The sequence below is a fragment of the Lingula anatina genome, chromosome 7 (genome assembly GCF_051362555.1).
Source record: "Lingula anatina isolate TDL-2025a chromosome 7, LinAna3.0, whole genome shotgun sequence".
Classification (NCBI taxonomy): Eukaryota; Metazoa; Brachiopoda; class Lingulata; order Lingulida; family Lingulidae; genus Lingula; species Lingula anatina.
In genome coordinates, this window is record NC_141773.1 from 7,805,816 (window position 1) to 7,828,739 (window position 22,924).

General features: G+C 36.9%; 2 protein-coding genes across 3 annotated transcripts; both read right to left on the reverse strand.

Annotated features, from left to right (window-relative positions):
* Positions 1 to 749: 749 nt before the first annotated feature.
* On the reverse strand, positions 750 to 22,354 carry LOC147760691 (cell adhesion molecule 2-like). Of its 2 annotated transcripts, none has more exons than XM_087018587.1 (6): positions 22,208 to 22,354; positions 21,296 to 21,670; positions 4,658 to 4,969; positions 3,728 to 3,769; positions 2,925 to 2,960; positions 750 to 2,108 (listed from the first exon to the last, which is right to left on the reverse strand). In XM_087018587.1, the coding sequence occupies exons 1-6, from the start codon at positions 22,266 to 22,268 to the stop codon at positions 1,732 to 1,734; spliced, it is 1,203 nt and encodes a 400-aa protein (XP_086874713.1). In that variant the 5' UTR covers positions 22,269 to 22,354; the 3' UTR covers positions 750 to 1,731. The 2 variants fall into 2 exon arrangements, with proteins under 2 accessions (XP_086874713.1, XP_086874714.1); XM_087018588.1 differs by lacking the exons at positions 21,296 to 21,670; positions 22,208 to 22,354 and adding exons at positions 5,824 to 6,198; positions 6,782 to 6,895.
* LOC106154665 (uncharacterized) lies at positions 17,984 to 20,497 on the reverse strand. Its single transcript, XM_087017035.1, has 4 exons — positions 20,192 to 20,497; positions 19,875 to 19,916; positions 19,187 to 19,222; positions 17,984 to 18,381 (listed from the first exon to the last, which is right to left on the reverse strand). The coding sequence occupies exons 1-4, from the start codon at positions 20,388 to 20,390 to the stop codon at positions 17,984 to 17,986; spliced, it is 675 nt and encodes a 224-aa protein (XP_086873161.1). The 5' UTR covers positions 20,391 to 20,497.
* Positions 22,355 to 22,924: the final 570 nt, after the last annotated feature.

Here is a 22,924-nt window from a genome sequence, read left to right on the forward strand (position 1 = left end):
GGATTTCTTAGTTGTGAAGGGTTGATCATTGCTGTGCTATGTTACGAAATATGTTAAGAAAGTGCAAATATTATTAACACATAGCAAAAAAAAAAATACCCCGAATATTTAGAATGGTTCAGAATATATAGAATGGTTGCCACTGATCGCTGATGAGGGTACAGAAATCACACCCTGGTTGCTCAATGGATGCACAAATATCGCAATGAACGTTGAAGGCTGCACAGTGGACTCACATGGGAGTTGAAAGTCATTCAGGTCGCTGGCAATTGGACATGAAATCCAGCCTTGGTCGTTGAAAACACACATAAGGGTAACAGACACATTTACACGGACACGGTTTTCTTGCATTGGCGACCACTGAGCGTCCTGCAGGCTAAATCTTTGGTCGTAGAGAGTCGCAGAAAGCATGCATTCAGTGATGGGGGCTTTAGTGATACACTGTATTTTGTTGTGCTATTTCTACACTGTAAAACATATATCGATTTTATCAAGGGACATTTTTTATGTCATTTTGAGTCTGGAATTCATTGTCGCGCATAGTGACTGCCAAATGATTGCATGGACGTGGATGTTTCCAGAAGGGTTTTATTTAACAACAAATACGCACATAAAAACATGTGACGCACAAATTGTAATGAAGAAAATCAAGTTTTCAGTGTTGTGTACATTAAATTTTATATTATTAACTTTATTATTTACGGATTTTAATCATATAGAACAATAAAAGGGATTAATAAAAATCGGTTTGAATATAATTTATTCAAATGTTAAAATTAAATCACAGAACACCTTTATAATACATGTATGTCTATACGTAAAATAAAATTACCCACGTTACATCCAGATAAAAACATCTGTTAAGATATAAATGAACTGTTTCTTGGCATCCATGAAAACAAACCAATCTAGCTTTTAGGTGAAAAATGCTTATGTATTAATATTATCACATACACCCTTCTACATGGGTATTCCTCACTGCAATACTTACTTACAACTGTTTAAGCTAGCGACAATTCCTATAAAACCCAAAAGTTTAGGCAACAGGTTGAAGACGCTAAAAGCAATAACTGATGACTTATATATCTAGGAATCAATTCTTCATTTAAGCAAAGTAATAAGCAACACATTGTCACAGTGAAAGCAAATTCCTTGAATCCTCCTACGTAATGTGAAAATACAACACAGTCTTGGAATGTAACAAAACTATTACAGCCAATACCAACAAGTTTTCAACAATTAATTGATTTTATTAATGCCTAAAATCACAGATGTTCTCCTCTAACAGTTTAGTCGTAGCTTGCGACACCAAACTAGCATGTTATCATAATTCAATACTGTACAGTGTGAAAATACTTAAAATCGGAATCATTTACTATAAATTGTTTTGCCTGCGTCATATACTTGTATGCAAGAAGCATGGCACTTTGATGATTGTATGACATATGCATGTAAATTTACATCTTCAAGTCATTTTGTTATACATTGAACATTGTGGATCTTTTTAATTACGAACCAAGTACATGTTAAGAGGTTCCTGACTATAACGAAACATCTTCAACTATTGTACAGCCACAAAATGTGGAGTTCAAGATCGTTAAATCTGCAATTTTCATGATAATTTCCTATTCTTTAAGGGTTTAATATTTTTACCCTTAGGCATATTATACAATACAATCACTCATTTGGGCCACCTTTGAATTGACTAGTCTTGAGGTCATCCTTGGAAAGTTAAATGTAATTATAGTCACCAATACCATTTGTGGCGGTAGACGGCAATAGGTTCTCTCCAAGTTGCATGTATTGCCCATCTGAACGGTTATCCCGTCGAAGTTCTTCGTAACTATTCGCCAATGCAGTATCGTCATAGTCAACATGAACCCAATCAAAACCAGAGGAATGATCTGTCGCGCGATTCATAGATACTTGGACATTGAATGGACTGTTAACAGTGTTTGTAATAACACTGCCATGTTGCTGTTCAGAAGCTTGTGATTTGAGTCTCCTGGACAATGACCGAATGCGGAATACAAGGTATGCAATTATGCAAATAAGGCACATTGCTAACAACGATATCACAATGATTGATACTGTTCTCCCATCAATGCCTGTAATACAAAAAATATAATTTAAATGGGTTGCCAAGTATAATCCTTTCTGATTTTTGTTAACTGAAACATAATATACCCAGTGGTACGACCACACTAAAATATTCACCCGGAATGTCTAATGATCTACAACGTTCACATTTAATTTATAAGGATGGCACAGAAGCATAGTTAGTCGGATGAGAGTGTCCCAGTACCAAGAAAAGAGGGTGATGAATACAGATTATCGAGTAGAAGTTATCTGACTTTTGTCAACTGAAACATAATATACACATTGGTAGCACCACTGTAAAATATCAACCCGGAATGTCTTATGATGTGCCACGTTCACGTTTATGATACCGAAGCATGGTTAACCGTATGAGAGTGTCCCAGTACAAAGAAGATTATCAAGTAGAAGTTCACGGTCGGTTACCAAAGCCCCCACCCCGCCCACCCCTTCAACCAACAGGTACTGAGTACTGTACACCTCAGTTTGTGTTCCGCAGTGCTCTTGGTTTAATTACATGTTGTTGTAGTTGGAGACACTGCAAATGTGATATAAGAGAAATACAAAACAGACTATAAATGAATAAATTAATATGTAACCAAGTATATTCCCTGAAAAATAATTAGCGTCACCTAAACTGACTAAGATTGTTTGCATTACAGCTGGAAAGGTTGTGGTGGAATGTAAACCTGTATGATCTTCCAATTGGCTATGCCAGATAAAGCGTGAAAATTGACTTAAACTAACGAGTACTTTATGGTTGGCTTGAAAAGTTTTTTATCATATTTTGAAGCAAACGAAAACAATTTACTCCGAACTGCACCTACCTCCTGTAGATTTTGCAGGTTTGTTAGCTGAGAGAGCTGAAAAAACATAAAGAGGCACTTATTATTCAATCGACTACTTGCCGAGAGAAAACTAATTATAATCCTTGCATCATTGGGGGCTTGTCGATCCTATTGCAAAGAAAAATAATGCAGAAATGTGGAGCAATAAAATAAAATAAAATATGAACGAGTGAGTGTTGGAGTATATTTTTGGTATCGGAACTCTCATAGATCAATGTGACTATATTATTTTAAATAATGCCAACTTTCAAGAGTTGAAAGGCTTTTTGGTTCACTTTTTGAAGGACATTTACATTTAAAACTTAATGTTTAAGGCACTCTATTCGCCGTTTACCTGCCAAATTGACTTTTCCTCTGAAAACGACAATTTTCACTTACTAACAAATCATTGACGGCACTTGGAATCGGGGTTTCATTCGATTTTAGTTTGATTTGTTTCTAAATAAGTCACCAGTTATTTAGAAAGCTATGTCATCTTGTATATTTCAAAAATAACAACCGACGTCAAGCACTTATATTTCAGGGGTTTTTATATAGTTCTTAACGTAAGAATTAGACTTTGAATTATTTCAAAAGTGTACATTTTATTTTACTTTTAATTCTACGCCCAAGTAGATAAACATATAATGAATGCACGGATGTGCATTCCATGTAAATAGGTAAAACCGGATAAGGCATGAGAAATGAATGGGGGACTTAATACGTCCATTCTTTTTTATTAGGACAAATAGTTTTAAAATGAAGCAATTAAGAAAAATAAATGCATCATAAATTGTACCTACCTGCATCATTAGTTGATTTCATAGTAGTGGTAGTTGAAGGAGCTAAAAAGGGAATTCAGTCACTTCTTAAGATATGTGATAATAATTGTACCTCATGTAGGCCTACATCCATGAGCCAAGAAGAATGATTCAGAAAAGCAGTAAAACGAGCACGCACAAGTATGGTGTTGAAATATGTTTTACTGAGTATGTTACAAACAAAGATATAAGCTCTTTGCGGTAAAGTTAAGGCTTTTCCAGTAGACTTGCCCTTCAAGAAATCGACGGAAAATAGCTCTTTTTCAAATTTGAATGGGCACTGTAGAAAACATATAACAGCTAAAGCTCTCAAATTAAGCACATATGTGTGATATCATGTGAAGAATAAGTTCTGTAAATTTCAATCCAAGCAGTTCAGTACATTTTGAGACAGAACGCTTTAAATGTGCAGCAAACCGTAACGCTTATCCCTTCAAGATCTCGACGAAAACCGGAAGTGCGTCATGACGTCTCTCACTTCTACTTGGAAAGCTGCTGGGTGATTTTCCGATGAGAAATATTTCGTGACTCATACAAATGTTCGGAAAATGACCATGCAGATAAAAGAAAATTCACTAATCAAAACTGAAACTGCGTAATTACATAGAAAAACATTGTGCATTCCTAACCTCGACTTGTCAGTGTAAACAAAGTGTACTGAACGCATCGCAAGCAAGCACGAGAATGCCGCGTTTGATACTTTGTATCAGACGCTTCGTTTTACTTGACAACACAGTGTTTACGATGGGCATGACAGGAAAAACAGTGCAAAAAACACGCACTTCCGGTTTTCGTCGATTTCTTGAAGGCGTCGATTTCTTGAAGGGCGAGTCTACCTTATTTTGGTCCGCAAGTGAAATGAAATGAACAAACTACCAATCCGAGTAAAATACACAAACCAAATATACATACCAGCACTTTCAGGCACTATAACACTTGTCTTGGTTTGACTTGTCAGTGAATCGTGCAGTAGTTGGCAAATTACTTGAGCTGGATCTGCATGGTTTGCCATCACTTCTACTTCACTTTCCACCAGAAAGGAATCTCCCTGGGGTGTCACCGTGTTCGCTGTTGCATTTATCGCGACCTCCATCTGATCAGAACTTTGCATTTTAAACCATTTTATCTCAGGTGCTGGTCTGCCGCCATCAGAGGAACAAGATACCCGGTAGGTGCCCGTAGCGACTTCAGGTCCTCGTGTAATCTGGGGTGGGTTTGGTCGATCTACAAAGTAGTAAAATTTTAAATTACATATGAAATCAAATCTTTGCCACTTAACCAAACCAATGAAATCATATGGTTTCAAAAACATAGATATAACAAATGTTTTCGTCGAATACATTCAGAATATGATATTTAAGGAAGTAGGTTCTACTTTCTATTTATGCTACAGTATATATAACCCTTTGTTGTTTCCATCAATAATCATTTGAATATTAATGTAATTGCTTGTGCAATAATAATGCGCTACACATTACTACTTTATTTGGTGGACTTTTACGAACCGGAGTCACGGATAAACAGAGTAAGTTTACGACCAGAATATTTTAGAAGGTGCAGTTATAAAGTTTTGCTTTGGCTGACCAAGTGATTTATTAAGTTTATCCTTTGTCAACTTTGTCAACTTTATCCAATGTCGACTCTCTTTGAATCATATAAGAAACTAGTCGAAATTGTTATTATGCGTTATAGGGAACATACGCTTGCTTCAAACATGTATGTAATTTAAACATAATACAGCAGACGGTGCACTTAAAACATTCAAGATGTATGTGAGTCATGCCAACATTTGGTATTAGTCTTTAAGTTGACCCATTCAGAAAATTTACACCTGCATATGATTACTGGTGAAATAGAAGTGATAACACCTAGTAGGAGGTGCAGGCAATCATAGTCTATCAAGGTCTAATGTACAACCTCTAATGGAAAACGCTTTATTAATATAATTTTAGGATGTTGGTCCATGCCTACTTAAATAGTAATGACTTCCTCCTTTTCTTCTAAATTATGATCAACTTTCAATACTTTCTCTCTATGGACAGAAATCAAACATGCTAATACTTCAGTGATTTACTTACAAAGTAAACTAAGGATTTGCTCGTCAGTTGTCACGGTGGCTACATTGAATTCAGTGTTAACACGACATGTATAGCTCCCCTCATCTGCCATGGTGACTCCACCGATTGTTAACGTGTATGATGGATCAGAGGCTGTGGTCGTCACATCAGCTCTAGTTTCATAGCTGTGGAGTTTCCTGGGAGCTCCGGTGGATACCCGTATTACTACTATTTGGTTTGCTATGTCAGTTCCATCTTTGAAAAAAGTCACATACGTGGAAGTCTCTCCAGGATCCACTGTGTAACTGCACACAAGGTTTAGTGGTTGTGGGTTGCCTCCCTCAGGATTTATGACGTACCCATTGGCAGGCAAACCAGCTAATGTTACTTCTAACCCTAAAACAGGATACATCTTTCATTTAAATGACAAATGTAGCTTCTCCACTTATATTATCAAAAAAGAATAGAGATATTTATGTTACCGTGGGAAGCATTCAAGCCTGGGACGATTGGTTTGAATCTTTAAATGCTAGTTATCTGCATTTGTTTTCTTGTTTGAACGGAGACGGATATTGAACCGTTGTTATTATGCCGGTGTGGTTTAGGAACTTTATCAAGGTTTCACCAGTAAAATGAGGTCATGACTGTTTATCTGAATTTCTGCAATGACATCCATCTTAATTCAATCGACTGCTTAGCATTTATACCAGGAAGTAATGATGAAATCCGTCCCTGCCAAAATGAAGCTTTTTTATTTACTTTATATCCCTTGCAGGGTAATAATGAAAAGAGTTATTATGTTCTCTTTTTTTTTTTTTTTTTTTTTTTGATGAGGAAAATATCATTCTGTTGATAAATCGAGTCGGGGGGTTGAGGAGGACGCATACCCCGGTATCTATGACCAAGAAGAAGCTGAAATAATTTTAAGATGGCTCACATACTTTGAAGCAGCGTACATTGCAACACTTTTACTTCCTACCTTTAGTTGTATATGGAGCTACACAGATCAGCACATAAAGACACCACGTCTTCATCGTCTTCCTCTGTGTTGTCTCTCGTCGAATGTACCTTAATAAGCCGCAGTCACTTTTGTAATGAGAGGTAAAAATAACATCCTCCGCAGCACAACTAACACAATTAACCGTCGGTACAAAGCGTGTTGCTGTATAAAGTGCAGCATCATTGTATTTTTTATTTATAAAGTGTAAATCATTGCTGTGCAATTTTCAAAAATAAGTTAAGGAAGTGCAAATATTGAAACATTCATTTATAATACAGAGAAAAAAACAGAATATTCTCAATTTTTAATAAATGTGCTTTCAGAAACTAAACCCAGAACAGGATGCTAAGCGTATTAAACTTATCTGTATTTACAGTACATTTTAGCACAACTGCATCTTAAGTCACAAAGAAGCATCAATAATTTTATTCTCCTCTTTTCACTAAAAAACTAATGGTAGAAGTAACAGAACTCGAGACTAAACATTTCAGCACTCCAGGTTGCACAACAGTCGCTAAAGGACGCCCAAAAAAACGGTCATCGGTCTAACAGGAGGCAGAAAGTTCGTAAATGGTCGCCACTAATCGCCGATATAGGTACAGAAAACGCAACGTGGTTGCTCAACGGACGCTCAAACATGGCAAAGGACTCCATAGGTTGCACAGTGGATGCACAGGGGAGGCAGGCAAGTCGTTCAGTAGACGCACAGGCCGCCAATTTTTACAGGAAATCTAGATTTGGTCGTTGAAAAGACACATCGCAGCAGAAAAAATAATAACATCACTGGTGGATCTACATTATCAAGTAGGTGGGACATACATTTTCAGTAACCAGTGCCACACCTTTCTATCGAAGCCTATAAAGTAGCATATATACTCCCCTAGGAAAAAGTATCACTCATACCGCAATTATGAATAGTACTACAAGGGTACCCATATATTTAATTTAAATATTGCATAACAACTAGTCATCCTATCATCATGTAAAATAGGGGTGTGAGTGATGGGACATTGGCCTATTTAGCGTGAACACTGAAACCCAACACCGATTATCATTTTTTTTAATGTGGCTCGTAATTCAGAGGGATACATTTCTACCAAGCGGCTGACACAGGAGCTAGTTTTGACCCGCCGAAGTGCCAGGAGGTTGGGGTTTTCCATAAGTGTTGGGTGTTGGGTTGGGGAAGAGCCGATAAGCAGTATCTACCCAATTTTTCTGCCTCTGTCCCACAGTACGCGCCTCTCCCATACTGTAAGCAATGGCATGGGAATTCTGTCGAAAATATCTTTGGTAACGACATGTTAATTCCAGTGTTCACTTCCATAATGTGATGACATCATGTGATGTGATATAATGTAATGTAATAAATTTGGTTTATATTAAACAAATGGAAGTTCACTCATTGAGGTTGTGTTTTGTGCTGTAGACTATCATATCACTAAATAGTTCATAGATAGACCGCAAAGTTTACACATGTAAGTAAATAATGTCATGTTATTTAATCGCCTTATAATTCAACTTTTATTGGGTGCTAACTACTCCTACAATGCAGGGATTTTTTGTGATCATTCTCCTTTTACAAGGGTTAGCATCATGGTTATTAAGAGGGTTATATATAGATTTTTCTTGTTTCATTGATGTATAATTTGTCATCATCTTGATTAATAGGACGTATACGGTGACTTGTTCTTCAACCTTTGAAAATCTGTGCTACTTGGTGGATATATGGAGGAAATTATCCTGTTGTTTATGCAGAAGTTAACTTTAAAAAATATTCAAGACCATTCAATAATTTTAATTGTACAGAAAGCCGCGTTTATTTCATACCTTCAGTTGAATATAGAGTTACAAAGAGAATCACGCAAATACATGACGTCTTTCCCCGTGGTGTTGCTTTTAGCCGTAGATACTTCCGCAAGTGCTTACTGGGTGTTTTTTTATTGAAAGCAAAAAATATTATCCCCGTTGCTACCCTTATGACAACAGATTACACCTAACACAATTAACCTGCGGTATACAGAACGTTTTGCTGGAAAATTACAACATAGGTTAATTTCTGTACTGAGGGGCTGATCATTGCTGCTATACTTTCCGAAATATGTCAAAAAAGGGCAACTATTATTGAAACACAATAAATAGAGAAAACATAGTATTCACGATTTCATTTCCACAGAAAGCTGAGGGTATAGACTAGATTTAATTAATACTCGTGACTAGAAAGTGATAGACAAAACCAATTAAGTGTACACGGTGACCCATCGACTGGCCGATTGTGTCAATATCTGGCTGTCATTACACGTTGTCTTTAGCAACTTCCATACGGTACAGAGTCTGTATCAAATTAAGGTACACAATTTTCTCATGTAAGTGGTAGTTCCAAAAAAACGATATCGTTCATGGTTGTACTGGGTTTCATTGTTACAAAAAGTAACTGTCATGTGATTGCATATGGTGAAAGTAAATGTTTTATAAGCGGTTTTATTTAACAATATATCGTACACGAAAAGCTGCAACACAAAGTCTTGAGTAGAACATCAAGGGGCTTCCATTTGTAAAATAACTGTTAAATCCCTTTGTACAAATTCTAAATTTCACTCAAATAAAGCATTTAAATGAATAAACAAGAAAACAAGCAAACAAAGGTGAATATCAATTTAACTTTCCAGCACTTTATAGTGCAGATCTAAGTTAACATCAAACTGTTTTCCAAATTAAAAAACAGAATGTCCTTTACCATGTATCTTTTCTTACTCAAAAACATTTTTTCAAATAGTACATAAAGATTAAAAAATTAGTTAAAATTAAACTATAGGCTGCAAAACATTTGTGAAAATAAACCAACCTAGCTGTAAGTAAAAAAATGATGACGCTTTAATCCTTCACATACAACATGCTTATACCTTACTGCAACATTCATCAACCTTTGATAAAGGTAGCTATGAATTTTATACAACCTGAAAAGAGAGGTGAGGCAACAAGCTGGCAATTCTAAAAGCTTGTAATTGGCTAATCACTTTTGAAATCAATTCTTTTTATAAACAAAGCAATACCATTTGTGAACGTTTGTAAGAAAATACAGCTAATCTAAGGCGGTTCTTTACAGTGATATCTTAACAACACATAGTCACAGTGATAAAAGGTAACCTTGACTTGTAGGTCTTTTATCAAAATGTGAAAATGCAAGGTAATGGAGTGTGCACCCCCACACCCGCTAACACAAACACGCGCACGTGCGCACACACGTACATGTACAGACACATTTCTAGTATATACACTGTAACACATTTCACTTCTTATTGATGAATTCGTATGAAAATATTAGGTATTTTTAGTTGTTGGGCATATTATAAAGCACAATAAAATGGTATCTAAAAAAATTTTTAAAAATTTATATATTGAAAACAGATATCTTAAAAATCAAGAAAAAAGATATGCTAAAATAATTTCCGATTCCATACTCTAACGGTGATTCTTAAAAAATTCCTAAAGAGCATAAAACGTCAATGTAATAAAAACCAATCGATTATAAAAGGTAATTGAGAAAGATTCTAAATAACAATTGACACAATATTCCCCTTATGGTTGCAGTCAAGTAAGTAAGCATTTAATTATGCAAACTGACAGACATGGAAATGTGAGTTAAACAATACCAATACTTTCAGTTTTTGATTAACGAAAGTACATGCTGTAATTTTAAAATATAAAGTACAAATATTCACATTTTACTGCGTTATATAAAATACCCTTGTAATTAAAGCTTCGTGTTTTAAGTTTCATACTTCAAAGATCGGATAAGTTCGACAGAATGTTATATATGTATATTATTAAAGTAATTCAACAGCGTAGATTGTGAATCTTTATATTTACATCTATGTACATCTATATTTAGAAGTTATTATTTGCAAATGATCTGCAAAAACTGTCATATTCTACGCAATTGGATGTTTGCCTATTATTACGGTGTTACAATTTTGCTAATGGCATATCAATATATGATACACTCATCATGAGCACTGAGTTGGCTAAACTGGACCTGGGTATCATCATTAAGTGTTATGTAATTATAGGCAACAGAACCATCAGCTGCAGTCACCGGCAAGATGTTCCCTGCAAGTTCAGTATATGGTTCAGCTAAACGTTTATCCCGATTATCGTGCCGAATATTATTGTACCCAGTCGTCGGCACAGTATAATCATAAACCACATAACCACCACTAAAGTCAGGGGATGTGTCTACTGCGAGTGGTCTAGGAATTCGGTCGAAAACAGTTCTGCCGTTGTTTCCGTTTGCTGTCGCATTTTTTGTAATATGATGATGTTCAGATGCTTGTGATTTAAGTTTCCTGGACAACGACCGATTGCGGAATACAAGGTATCCATTCATGCATAAAAGACACGTTGCTAGCAAGGTCACAATGATCGAAAATGTCCTCCAAGCAGTAATACAACACCTATGCATGTATTCATTCCCGTTTTACATACTTTCAATTTTGTTAACTAATGTATAGTGTATACATCGATAGCAACAAATTGAATACAAATTTTCAACCAAAATGATAAAAAACAGTATTTTTATCATCAGACAAATGAGGTGCAATAAAAAAGAAAAAACAGATTAACCGGCACAGTTTGAGCCACGTAATAGAAAGGATAGACGGGAGGAAATAAATTATCTGTATTCTGAATATCCCTTTCATCAGTCTATTAAACAGTGTACAGGTGTTGTACTTGAACACAATGCTGATGTTTAATAAAGAAAATTCAGCATAAAATATGGACAATGTTATCATACAACTTAACAAGTTTGCCTATTCTGTCTGATCTGACAAGTAATTACGGAATCAGTTGCACTTGTACATGTTGTGAAAAATATACCTTTCCTGGCTTGCGGGATATATTCACCACTCAGTGTTTAATTAGAGCAATGCCGTCAATCCTTTTTGTTATGTTAGTCATCTCAACCTACAGTTATAGAACATTTATCTCACAGCAAAACACCCCGCATTTTTTTTTTTTTTTTTTTTTTTTTTTTTTTTTGGCTTTTGACACATTTGTGGTACTTTAATGTTTTTTATGAAAAATTGAATTTAAGGACTACCGACCTGAGTAGATACGAACAGTAATTGAGGAGTTGTAGAGCCGCATTTTGCAACTGACCGCATTTTGCAACTGCAACGCATTTTGCAACCAAAGAAAACCGTGAAAACGCATTTTGCAACTGCAACGCATTTTGCAACCAGGATTTTTTTCTAAGTCCCTGAAACAGCTTGAAATACGAGACAGGTAGAATTGGAGTGGGGACGGGTTTGCTTCGACTATGTATGCTGAAACTGGCCAGGCTGCCCCTGGGGTGGACGATAATATAAAACTTATTTCACGTTGTAATTTCCTAATCCATTAGAGTTAGGAAGTCTTTAGAAACGTTAATAAACATTTTGTTAGGCATGTGCATGGGATTTCGGATTTTTTTTAATTGGGGGTGTGGCCGTCCCTAGGGGTGGTTGATTGTACTTTTTACTTCGTATTTTTCTCCTATCTACCCTTATATCTTCAGAATTAGGAAATAAAAACGTTGGGGATTAATAAACTATCGTAAGAAATATGCAGGGGCACTTCGGAAATTTATTGTGACATGGGTGTGGTTGTCCCTGGGGGTGGTTGATTCTAATTTTGCAACGTATCTTCTGCTATCTACCCATTGTATCGGCCATTTGATTTAAAACATGAAACGTAGCTACAGTATCATTTGGGATGTTGAAGGGCATTTAATTTTTTTGACTTAGGTTGTGGTCCTGGGGGTGGTTGAATACAATTAGACGTTGTAATTTCTGCTATCTACCTTTAGACCATATAAGTTAGGAACGGAAGGCTATGGGGATTGAAAACATGTCTTTAGGGATATGTATGGATCCTTCTGCGTTTTTGATGGGTGTGGCCGTCCCTGGGGGTGGCTGATTCTATTTTTTGCACCATTATTTCTACTATCTACTCTTAGAGTTAGGAACTTGAAATGTTGGGGATTGATAAACCAGTCACTTTTTATGAATGTGCATGGGTCTTTGAGGAATGTAGAGAACAGCAGCAGCGCACATAGCACTAAACGGACTTACAGTCGTAGGCATGAATATAGGTCAAGGAATCCAGTTAAAGCTGCTCCTTTTGATCCATGCCAACCATAAGGCCCTACACACTCAGAAATCATGGCGTTCAACTAGCCGTTGTGTCTTAATACAAAACAAACATGTTAATGAATCATGAATAGTAATTAGCATGTGTGTTGCTATACAGAGGCTATGCCTGAAAGTATGGGGTCTTGCATGGGTTTTTAATTAACTTGACCTACATTCAAGCATACCGCTAAAGGTCTGTTATTAAGTGCTGTCTGCTGCTTTCTTTGCATTTCCCTTCCTTCTTAACTCGAAGACCGCTTTCAGATTCACACATCCTACTAGCTGGGTCGGTCCAACTCTGCAGGGGATCTCACTTAAGTGCAATCAGTGGAATCAGCTTAATTGTCTGACATGCCACCAATCACCCCATCCCCTGAGGGACAGTCACACCCAAAGTCACACTAAAATTCCCCTGTACCCATGCACCAAAGACTCATGTTCCTAACTCGAATGGTCGAGAAAGAGATGAAAGAAATTACGGTGAAAATATTACAGTCAAGTAACCATCCCCAGGGACGGCCACTCCCCAAGTCACCAAAAATTCCGTTGTGCCCAAGCACATCTCAACCACCCCAGAGAAAAACACACCCCAACTCCCCAAAAATCTGAAGTGCCCACGCACATTTCTTACGATGGTGTATTAATCCCCAACACTTTTATTTCCTAATTCTAAAGATATAAGGGTAGATAACAGAAAATACAATGTAAAATTACAATCAACCACCCCTAGGGACGGCCACACCCCTATGTACATGCCTAACAATATCTTTATTATTCCCTGACGTTTCAACTTCCTAACCCTAATGGTATAAGAAATTACAATGTGAAATAGATTATATATTTTCCCCGCCCTAGAGGCAACCTGACCAGTTTCAGCGTACCTCGTCGAAGCAAACCCGTCCCACTCCATTTCTACCTGTTTCGTACCTCAAACTGTTTTAGGAACTGGTTGCAAAATGCGTTGCAGTTGCAAAATGCGTTTTCACGATTTTCTTTGGTTGCAAAATGCGTTGCAGTTGCAAAATGCGTTCAGTTGCAAAATGCGGCTCTACTTAGTAGGACCGCATTTTGCAACTGAACGCATTTTGCAACCGGTTGCAAAATGCGGTCGGTTGCAAAATGCGGGTCTACAGTGTTGCAGTTCCTTTGAAATACATATTCGTGTAATGTAGCATTCTGCGCGACCTCTCCGGGATCCACTGTGTAGCTGAACATAAGGCCGACAAATCTTCAAACCATTAAATTATTTTAAAGGACAGAAAGGCACATTTAGTTCCCACCATCAGATGAATATGGAGTTACAAAAAGCAACACATAAATACACCACGTCCGCCTGCATCTTCCTGCGTGTTGCCCCTAGCCGCGGGTACTTTTTTTTTTTTTGGGGAGTTAAATATAACATCTCCGTTGCTGCCTGATAATCAACAAAGTAGATCCTAATACAATTTACCTGTGGTATACAGAACGTTATGCTAGAAAAATTACCACATCGGTTAATTTCTGTACTTAGGGGCTGATCAATATTATTCTGTTTTCTGAAATATGATTAAGAAAAGGCAAATAATATTAAAACACAATTAATAAACAGAAAAAAAGCATAGTATTCACAATTTCATGAGGCGGGTTTTCAGGAAGTCAATCCAACCCTGGCTGTGGAGTACACGTTTAATATAGATAATTATTCTTTCTATTACAACGGGGATGAAATGTCATTTTCAGTTTCTTAATTTTCTCTGTTACCTGGGCTCATATCAGCTAAACTCTAACGGTTAATAGGGGCTGTGCAAGAGTTCTACAAAGAGGTGCGACTGATTTTATTTCAGACACCCCTTGTAGGTGTAACTACACACAAGGTTTAATGGTTGTGGGGTACCTCCCTCAGGGTTCATGACGTAACCATTTGGAAGGCAAGCCAGCTAATGTTACTTCTTACCCCAAACAAGGGTAACAGGAAAAGGAAAGAATCGAGATATAAATGCATTCTTGGGCAGTGTGTAGCCTGTGACGATTGACAAAAATCACGGTGTATCATTCCCAATTGTGCCTAGAGTCTTCATTTTGTTCTTAAAATGCGTTTTCTTTGCGTTTGTGTTCTTGTTTGAACAGAGGAAGGTATTGATCTGATATCACTATAGTTTAGAAACTTGATCAATGTCAGACCAGTAAAATGAGGTCATGTCTGTTTATGTTATTTTCTGCAATGACCTCTATCTTAACTCAATCGATTGCTAAGCATTTATACCAATAAGTAATTATGGGACCCCTCCCTGCCAAAATGCAGCTTTTTTTAATTCATAACTCTTACAGGGTAATTAGAAAACGAGTCATTAAGTTCAATTTTTGTTTCGATGAAGAATGTACCATTCTGTTGATACATCAAGTCGTGGGATTCGAGGGGGACGCATCCCCCAGGTATCTATTGTCTCGGCCTAGGACAAGCTGGACTATTTTAGTATGGCTAACATACTTTGAAGCACCGTAAAGAGCATCACGTTTACTTCCTACCTTTAGTTGAATATAGAGCTACACAGAGCAGCACATAAAGACACCACTCCTTCATGATCCCCATTTGAGTTACCTTTCGTTGTCCATACATCAATAAGCTGCAGTCACTTTTCTATTGAGAGTTAAAAATAACGTCCCCACTGCTACCCTACACGCAAAATGGCACCACAGTGCAACTAACACAATTAACTGTCGGTACAGAAAGTGATGCTGTTTAAAAAACACAGAGATTCGGGCTTATAAAAACTTTATTTTCACATATCTAGTTCCTAAAGGTCCATGAGTACTTAAAATGAAAACCAATACATATATATATATATATATATCACAATCTTGATATCCGGATCTTTCCAAGATATATTCCAAGAGAAGGTTCAGTAATAGAAACTAACAATTACATCTGTGTTGTAATTGTCCCCAACCCACAGTAGGGAGTATTCCGTAGTCTCTAGATCCATCATACAGTGTTCTCAATTACAGCATCATGGGATTTCTTAGTTGTGAAGGGTTGATCATTGATGTGCTATTTTACGAAATATGTTAAGAAAGTGCAAATATTATTAACACGTAGCAAAAAAATACACAGAATATTCACAATTTCTTTGCATGGTGCATTCATAAAACTAAGTCCAACACTGTATGCTAAGCGTAATAAACTTTTGTGTATTTACAGTGCGTTTTAGCACAACTGCATTTAATGTCAATTCTGTTAAAATGCAACCTTTGTAAAACACTTATTTTTATATTTTTCGCAAGATACTAAAAACTAATGATAAAAGTGGCAGAGCTCGTGACTGAAAATTTCAGCACTTCCGGTCGCACAGCAGTCGCCAAAGGACGCCCAAACAACGGTCATCGGTCTAGCATAATATCGTAGAAAGATCGTAGAATGGTCGCCACTGATCGCTGACGAAGGTACAGAAATCACAACCTGGTTGCTCAATGGATGCTCAAACATCGCAATGGACGTTGTAGGCTGCACAGTGGACTCACATGGGAGGCATGAAAGTCATTCAGGTCGCTGACAATTGGACATGAAATCCAGCCTTGGTCGTTGAAAACACACATAAGGGTAACAGACACATTTACACGGACACGGTTTCTTGCATTGGCGACCACTGAGCGTCCTGCAGGCTACATCTTTGGTCGTAGATAGTCGTAGATAGTCGCAGAAAGCATGCATTCAGTGATGGGGGCTTTAGTGATACACTGTGTTTTGTCGTGCTATTTCTACACTGTAAAGCATATATCGATTTTATCAAGGGACATTTTTTATGTCATTTTGAATCTGGAGTTCATTGTCGCACATAGTGACATGTCAAATGATTGCATGGATGTGGATGTTTTCAGAAGGGTTTTATTTAACAACAAATACGCACATAAAAACTTGTGACGCACAAATTGTAATGAAGAAAACCAAGAAGTTTTCAGTGTTGTGTACATTATATTATTAACTTTATTATTTACGGATTTTTAATCATATAGAACAATAAAGGGGATTTATAAAAATCGGTTTGAATATAATTTATTCAAATGTTAAAATTAAATCACAGAACACCTTTATAATACATCATGTATGTCTATACCTAAAATAAAATTACCCTTGTTACATCCAGATAAAAACATCTGTTAATATATAAACGAACTGTTTCTTGGCATCCATGAAAACAAACCAATCTAGCTTTTAGGTGAAAAATGCTTATGTATTAATTTATCACATACACCGTTCGACATGTGTATTCCTCACTGCAATACTTACTTACAACTGATTAAGCTAGCGACAATTCCTATAAAACCCAAAAGTTTAGGCAACAGGTTGAAGACGCTCAAAGCAATAAGTGATGATTTATATATCTAGGAATCAATTCTTCATTTAAGCAAAGTAATAAGCAACATAATTGTCACAGTGAAAGCAAATTCCTTGAATCGTCCTACGTAATGTGAAAATGCAACACAGTCTTGGAATGTAACAAAACTATTACAGCCAATACCAACAAGTTTTCAACAATTAATTGATTTTATTAATGCCTAAAATCACAGCTGTGCTCCTCTACATGTAACAGTTTAGTCGTAGCTTGGGACACCAAACTAGCATGTTATCATAATTCAATACCATACAGTGTGAAAATACTTAAAATCGGAATCATTTACCATAAATTGTTTTACCTGCGTCATATACTTGTATGCAAGAAGCATGACACTTTGATGATTGTATGACATATGCATGTAAATTTACATCTTCAAGTCATTTTGTCATACACTGAACATTGTGGATCTTTTTAATTACGAACCAAGTACATGTTAAGAGGTTCCTGACTATAGCAAAACATCTTCAACTATTGTACAGCCACAAAATGTGGAGTTCAAGAGCGTTAAATCTGCAATTTTCATGATAATTTCCTATTATTTAAGGGTTTAATATTTTTACCCTTAGGCATATTATACAATACAATAACTCATCTGGGCCAGCTTTGAATTGACTAGTCTTGAGGTCACCCCTTGAAAGTTAAATGTAATTATAGTCACCAATACCATTTGTGGCGGTAGACGGCAATAGGTTATCTCCAAGTTCCATATATTGCCCATCTGAACGGTTATCCCGCCGAAGTTCTTCGTAACTATTCGCCAATGCAGTATCGTCATAGTCAACATGAACCCCATCAAAACCAGAGGAATGATCTGTCGCGCGATTCATAGATACTTGGACATTGAATGGACTGTCAACGTTGTTTGAGTGTTCTGTTACAGTGTTTGTAATAACACTGCCATGTTGCTGTTCAGAAGCTTGTGATTTGAGTCTCCTGGACAATGACCGAATGCGGAATACAAGGTATGCAATTATGCAAATAAGGCACATTGCTAACAACGATATCACAATGATTGATACTGTTCTCCCATCAATGCCTGTAATACAAAATATTTAATTTAAATGGGTTGCCAAGTATAATCCTTTCTGACTTTTGTTAACTGAAACATAATATACCCATTGGTACGACCACACTAAAATATTCACCCGGAATGTCTAATGATCTACAACGTTCACATTTAATTTATAAGGATGATACAGAAGCATAGTTAGTCGGATGAGAGTGTCCCAGTACCAAGAAAAGAGGGTGATGAATACAGATTATCGAGTAGAAGTTATCTGACTTTTGTCAACTGAAACATAATATACACATTGGTAGCACCACTGTAAAATATCAAGCCGGAATGTCTTATGATGTGCCACGTTCACGTTTATGATACCGAAGCATGGTTAACCGTATGAGAGTGTCCCAGTACAAAGAAGATTATCAAGTAGAAGTTCACGGTCGGTTACCAAAGCCCCCACCCCGCCCACCCCTTCAACCAACAGGTACTGAGTACTGTACACCTCAGTTTGTGTTCCGCAGTGCTCTTGGTTTAATTACATGTTGTTGTAGTTGGAAACACTGCAAATGTGATATAAGAGAAATACAAAACAGACTATAAATGAATAAATTAATATGTAACCAAGTATATTCCCTGAAAAATAATTAGCGTCACCTAAACTGACTAAGATTCTTTGCATTACAGCTGGAAAGGTTGTGGTGGAATGTATACCTGTATGATCTTCCGATTGGATTTGCCAGATAAAGCGTGAGAATTGACTTAAACTTTATGGTTGGCTTGAAAAGTTTTTATCATATTTTGAAGCAAACGAAAACAATTTACTCCGAACTGCACCTACCTCCTGTAGATTTTGCAGGTTTGTTAGCTGAGAGAGCTGAAAAAACATAAAGAGGCACTTATTATTCAATCGATTACTTGCCGAGAGAAAACTTATTATAATCCTTGCATCATTGGGGGCTTGTCGATCCCCTTGCAAAGAAAAATAATGCAGAAATGTGGAGCAATAAAATAAAATATGAACGAGTGAGTGTTGGAGTATATTTTTGGCATCGGAACTCTCATAGATCAATGTGACTATATTATTTTAAATATTGCCAACTTTTAAGAGTTGCAAGGCTTTTTGGTTCACTTTTTGAAGGATATTTACATTTAAAGCTTAATGTTTAAGGCACTCTATTCGGCGTTTACTCACCAGTTATTTAGAAAGCTATGTCATCTTGTATATATATCAAAAATAACAACCGACGTCAGGCACTTATATTTCAGGGGTTTTTATATAGTTCTTAACGTAACTATTAGACTTTGGATTATTTCAAAACTGTACATTTTATTTTACTTTTAATTCTACGCCCCAAGTAGATAAACATTTAATAAATGTACGGATGTGCATTCCATGTAAATAGGTAAAACAGGATAAGGCATGAGAAATGAATGGGGGACTTAATACGTCCATTCTTTTTTATCAGGACAAATAGTTTTAAAATGAAGCAATTAAGAAAAATAAATGCATCATAAATTGTACCTACCTGCATCATTAGTTGATTTCATAGTAGTGGTAGTTGAAGGAGCTAAAAAGGGAATTCAGTCACTTCTAAAGGTAAGAAATAATAATTGTACCTCATGTACATCCATGAGCCAAGAAGAATGATTAAGAAAAGCAGTAAAACGAGCACGTACAAGTATCGTGTTGAAATATGTTTTACTGAGTATGTTACAAACAAAGATATAAGCTCTTTGTGGTAATAAAGTTAAGACTTTTCCAGCACCTTATTTTTGGTCCGAAAGTAAATTGAAATGAACAAACTACCAATCCGAGTAAAATACACAAACCACATATACATACCAGCACTCTCAGGCACTATAACACTTGTCTTGCTCTGACTTGTCATTGAATCGTGCAATATTTGGCAAATTACTTCAACTGGATCTGCTTGGGTTGCTATCACTTCTACTTCACTTTCGACCAGAAAAGTGTCTCCCTGGGGTGTCACCGTGTTCGAGTTTGCATTTATCGCCACCTGCATCTGATCAGAAGTTTGCATTTTAAACCATTTTATCTCAGGTGCTGGTCTGCCGCCATCAGAGGAACAAGATACCCGGTAGGTGCCCGTAGCGACTTCAGGTCCTCGTGTAATCTGGGGTGGGGTTGGTCGATCTACAAAGTAGTAAAATTTTAAGTTACATATGAAATCAAATCTTTGCCACTTAACCAAACCAAATGAAATCATATGGTTTCAAAAACATAGCTATAACAAATGTTTTCGTCGAATACATTCAGAATATGATATTTAAGGAAGTATGTTCTACTTTCTATTTGTGCTACAGTATATATAACCCTTTGTTGTTTCCATCAATAATCATTTGAATATTAATGTAATTGATCGTGCAAAAATAATGCGCTACACATTATTACTTTATTTGGTGGACTTTTACGAACCGGAGTCACGGATAAACAGAGTAAGTTTACGACCAGAATATTTTAGAAAATGCAGTTATAAAGTTTTTCTTTGGCTGACCAAGTGATTGATTAAGTTTATCCTTTGTCGACTCTCTTTGAATCATATAAGAAACTAGTCGAAATTGTTAATATGCGTTATAGGGAACATACGCTTGTTTCATACATGTATGTAACTTAAACATAATACAACAGACGGTGCACCTAAAACATTCAAGAAGGATGAGAGTTATGCCGACATTTTGTATGAGTCTTTAAGATGACCCATTCATACAATTGACAGATGTATATGACTACTGGTGAAATAGAAGTGACAACTCCTAGTAGGAGGCGCAGGTAATCATAGTCTATCAAGGTCTAATGTACAGCCTATAATGGAAAAGGCTATTTCAATTCCAAATTTTTAGAATGTTGGTCCATGCCTACATTTGTACTTAAATAGTAATGACTTCCTCCCTTTCTTCTAAATTATGATCAACTTTCATTACTTACAGAGTAAACTAAGGATTTGCTCGTCAGTTGTCACGATGGCTCTATTGAATTCAGTGGTAACACGACATGTATAGCGCCCCTCATCTGCCATGGTGACTCCACTGATAGTTAACGTGTATGATGGATCAGAGGCTGTAGCAGTCACATCAGCTCTAGTGAAATAGCTGTTGAATTTCCTGGGAGTTCCATCAGATACCTGTATAACTACTATTTGGTTTGCTGGGTCAGTTCCATCTTTGAAGAATGTGACATACTGAGCCGTCTCTCCGGGATCCACTGTGTAACTGCACACAAGGTTTAGTGGTTGTGGGTTGCCGCCCTCAGGATTCATGACGTATCCATTGACAGGCAAACCAGCTAATGTTACTTCTAACCCTAAAAAGTGCAAATCATTCATTTAATCGCCTAATGTAGTCTCTCCACCTATATTATCAGAAAATAGGAGAGATAAAAATGTAATCTGTGGAAGCATTTTAGCTTGGGACGATTAACAAGAATCACCGCGTATCATTTGTGTTCTTGTTTGAACGGAGACAGTTAATGAACTGTCATGACTATAGTTTAGGAACTTTATCAAGGTTGGACCAGTAAAATGAGGTCATGTCCGCTAATCTTATAATCGGCTATGGCAACCCTCTCAAGGGCTAAGCATTTATACTTTGAAATTATTATGGAACCCCTCGCTGCCAAAATGATATTTTACTGCATACCTCTTGCAGAGTAATTATCAAAAGAGTTATAATGTTCATTTTTTTTTTTCGATGAAGAATATACCCTTCTGATGATACATCGAGTCGTGGGACTTGGGGAGGGCGCATAACACGGTATCTATGGCCTAGGATAAGCTGAAATTATTTCAAGATGGCTTAAATACCTTGAAGCACCGTAAAGTGCAACATTTTTACATCCTACCTTTAGTTGAATATGGAGCTGCACAGAGAAGCACATAAACATAAAAACACCACGTCTTCATGGTCCTCCTTAGTGTTGCCTTTCGCCGTAAGTTTCTCAATCAACAGCAGATACTTCCTTGGGTTTTTTATTATGAGCGAAAATAACTTCCCTATGCTACCTGGTAAACAAAAGATCACCAAAGTGCAACTAACACAATAAACCGCTTTCAGAAACAAGGCCCACAGTGCGTTTTAGCACAACTGCATCGAAAGTCAATTCTGTTACAATGCAACCTCTGTAAAAGGTTAATTTTCCTATTTCCACAAGATACTAAAAATTAATGGTAGTAAAGTAACAAACCTCTTGGCTGAAAAATGCAGCACTTCAGGCCCCCCAGCAGTCGCCCAAGGACGCCCAAACAACGCTCATTAGTCTAGCAAAAGGCAAAATGATCGTAAAATGGTCACCTCTGATCGCCGGTGAAGTTACAGAAAACGCAACATGTTTGCTCAACGGTCGTTTAATCATCGCAATGGACGCCGTGGGTGGCACAGTGGATGCACAGGGGAGGCAAGCAAGTCAGTCAGTGGACGCACAGCTCAATGGCAGTGTTACTTGAAATCCAGACTTGGTCGTTGAAAAGACACATAAGGATCGCAGACGCATTTACACTGAGACACTATTTTCTATCTTTGGCGATCATTGAGAGTCGTGACCACATCTGTGGTCGTAGAG

Excerpts from the sequence above, each read along its gene's own strand:
- LOC106154665 (XM_087017035.1), bottom strand. The coding sequence starts at position 20,390 with ATGCAAACTTCTGATCAGATGCAGGTGGCGATAAATGCAAACTCGAAC. Across the intron at positions 19,917-20,191 it reads TATAGTGCCTGAGAGTGCTG|CTCCTTCAACTACCACTACT; the intron begins GTATGTATATGT and ends TTCCCTTTTTAG. Across the intron at positions 18,382-19,186 it reads ACCTGCAAAATCTACAGGAG|GCATTGATGGGAGAACAGTA; the intron begins GTAGGTGCAGTT and ends TTTGTATTACAG.
- LOC147760691 (XM_087018587.1), bottom strand. The coding sequence starts at position 22,268 with ATGAAGACGTGGTGTTTTTATGTTTATGTGCTTCTCTGTGCAGCTCCA. Across the intron at positions 4,970-21,295 it reads GCAAATCCTTAGTTTACTCT|ATCGACCAAACCCACCCCAG; the intron begins GTAAGTAATGAA and ends ACTACTTTGTAG. Across the intron at positions 3,770-4,657 it reads TATAGTGCCTGAAAGTGCTG|CTCCTTCAACTACCACTACT; the intron begins GTATGTATATTT and ends TTCCCTTTTTAG.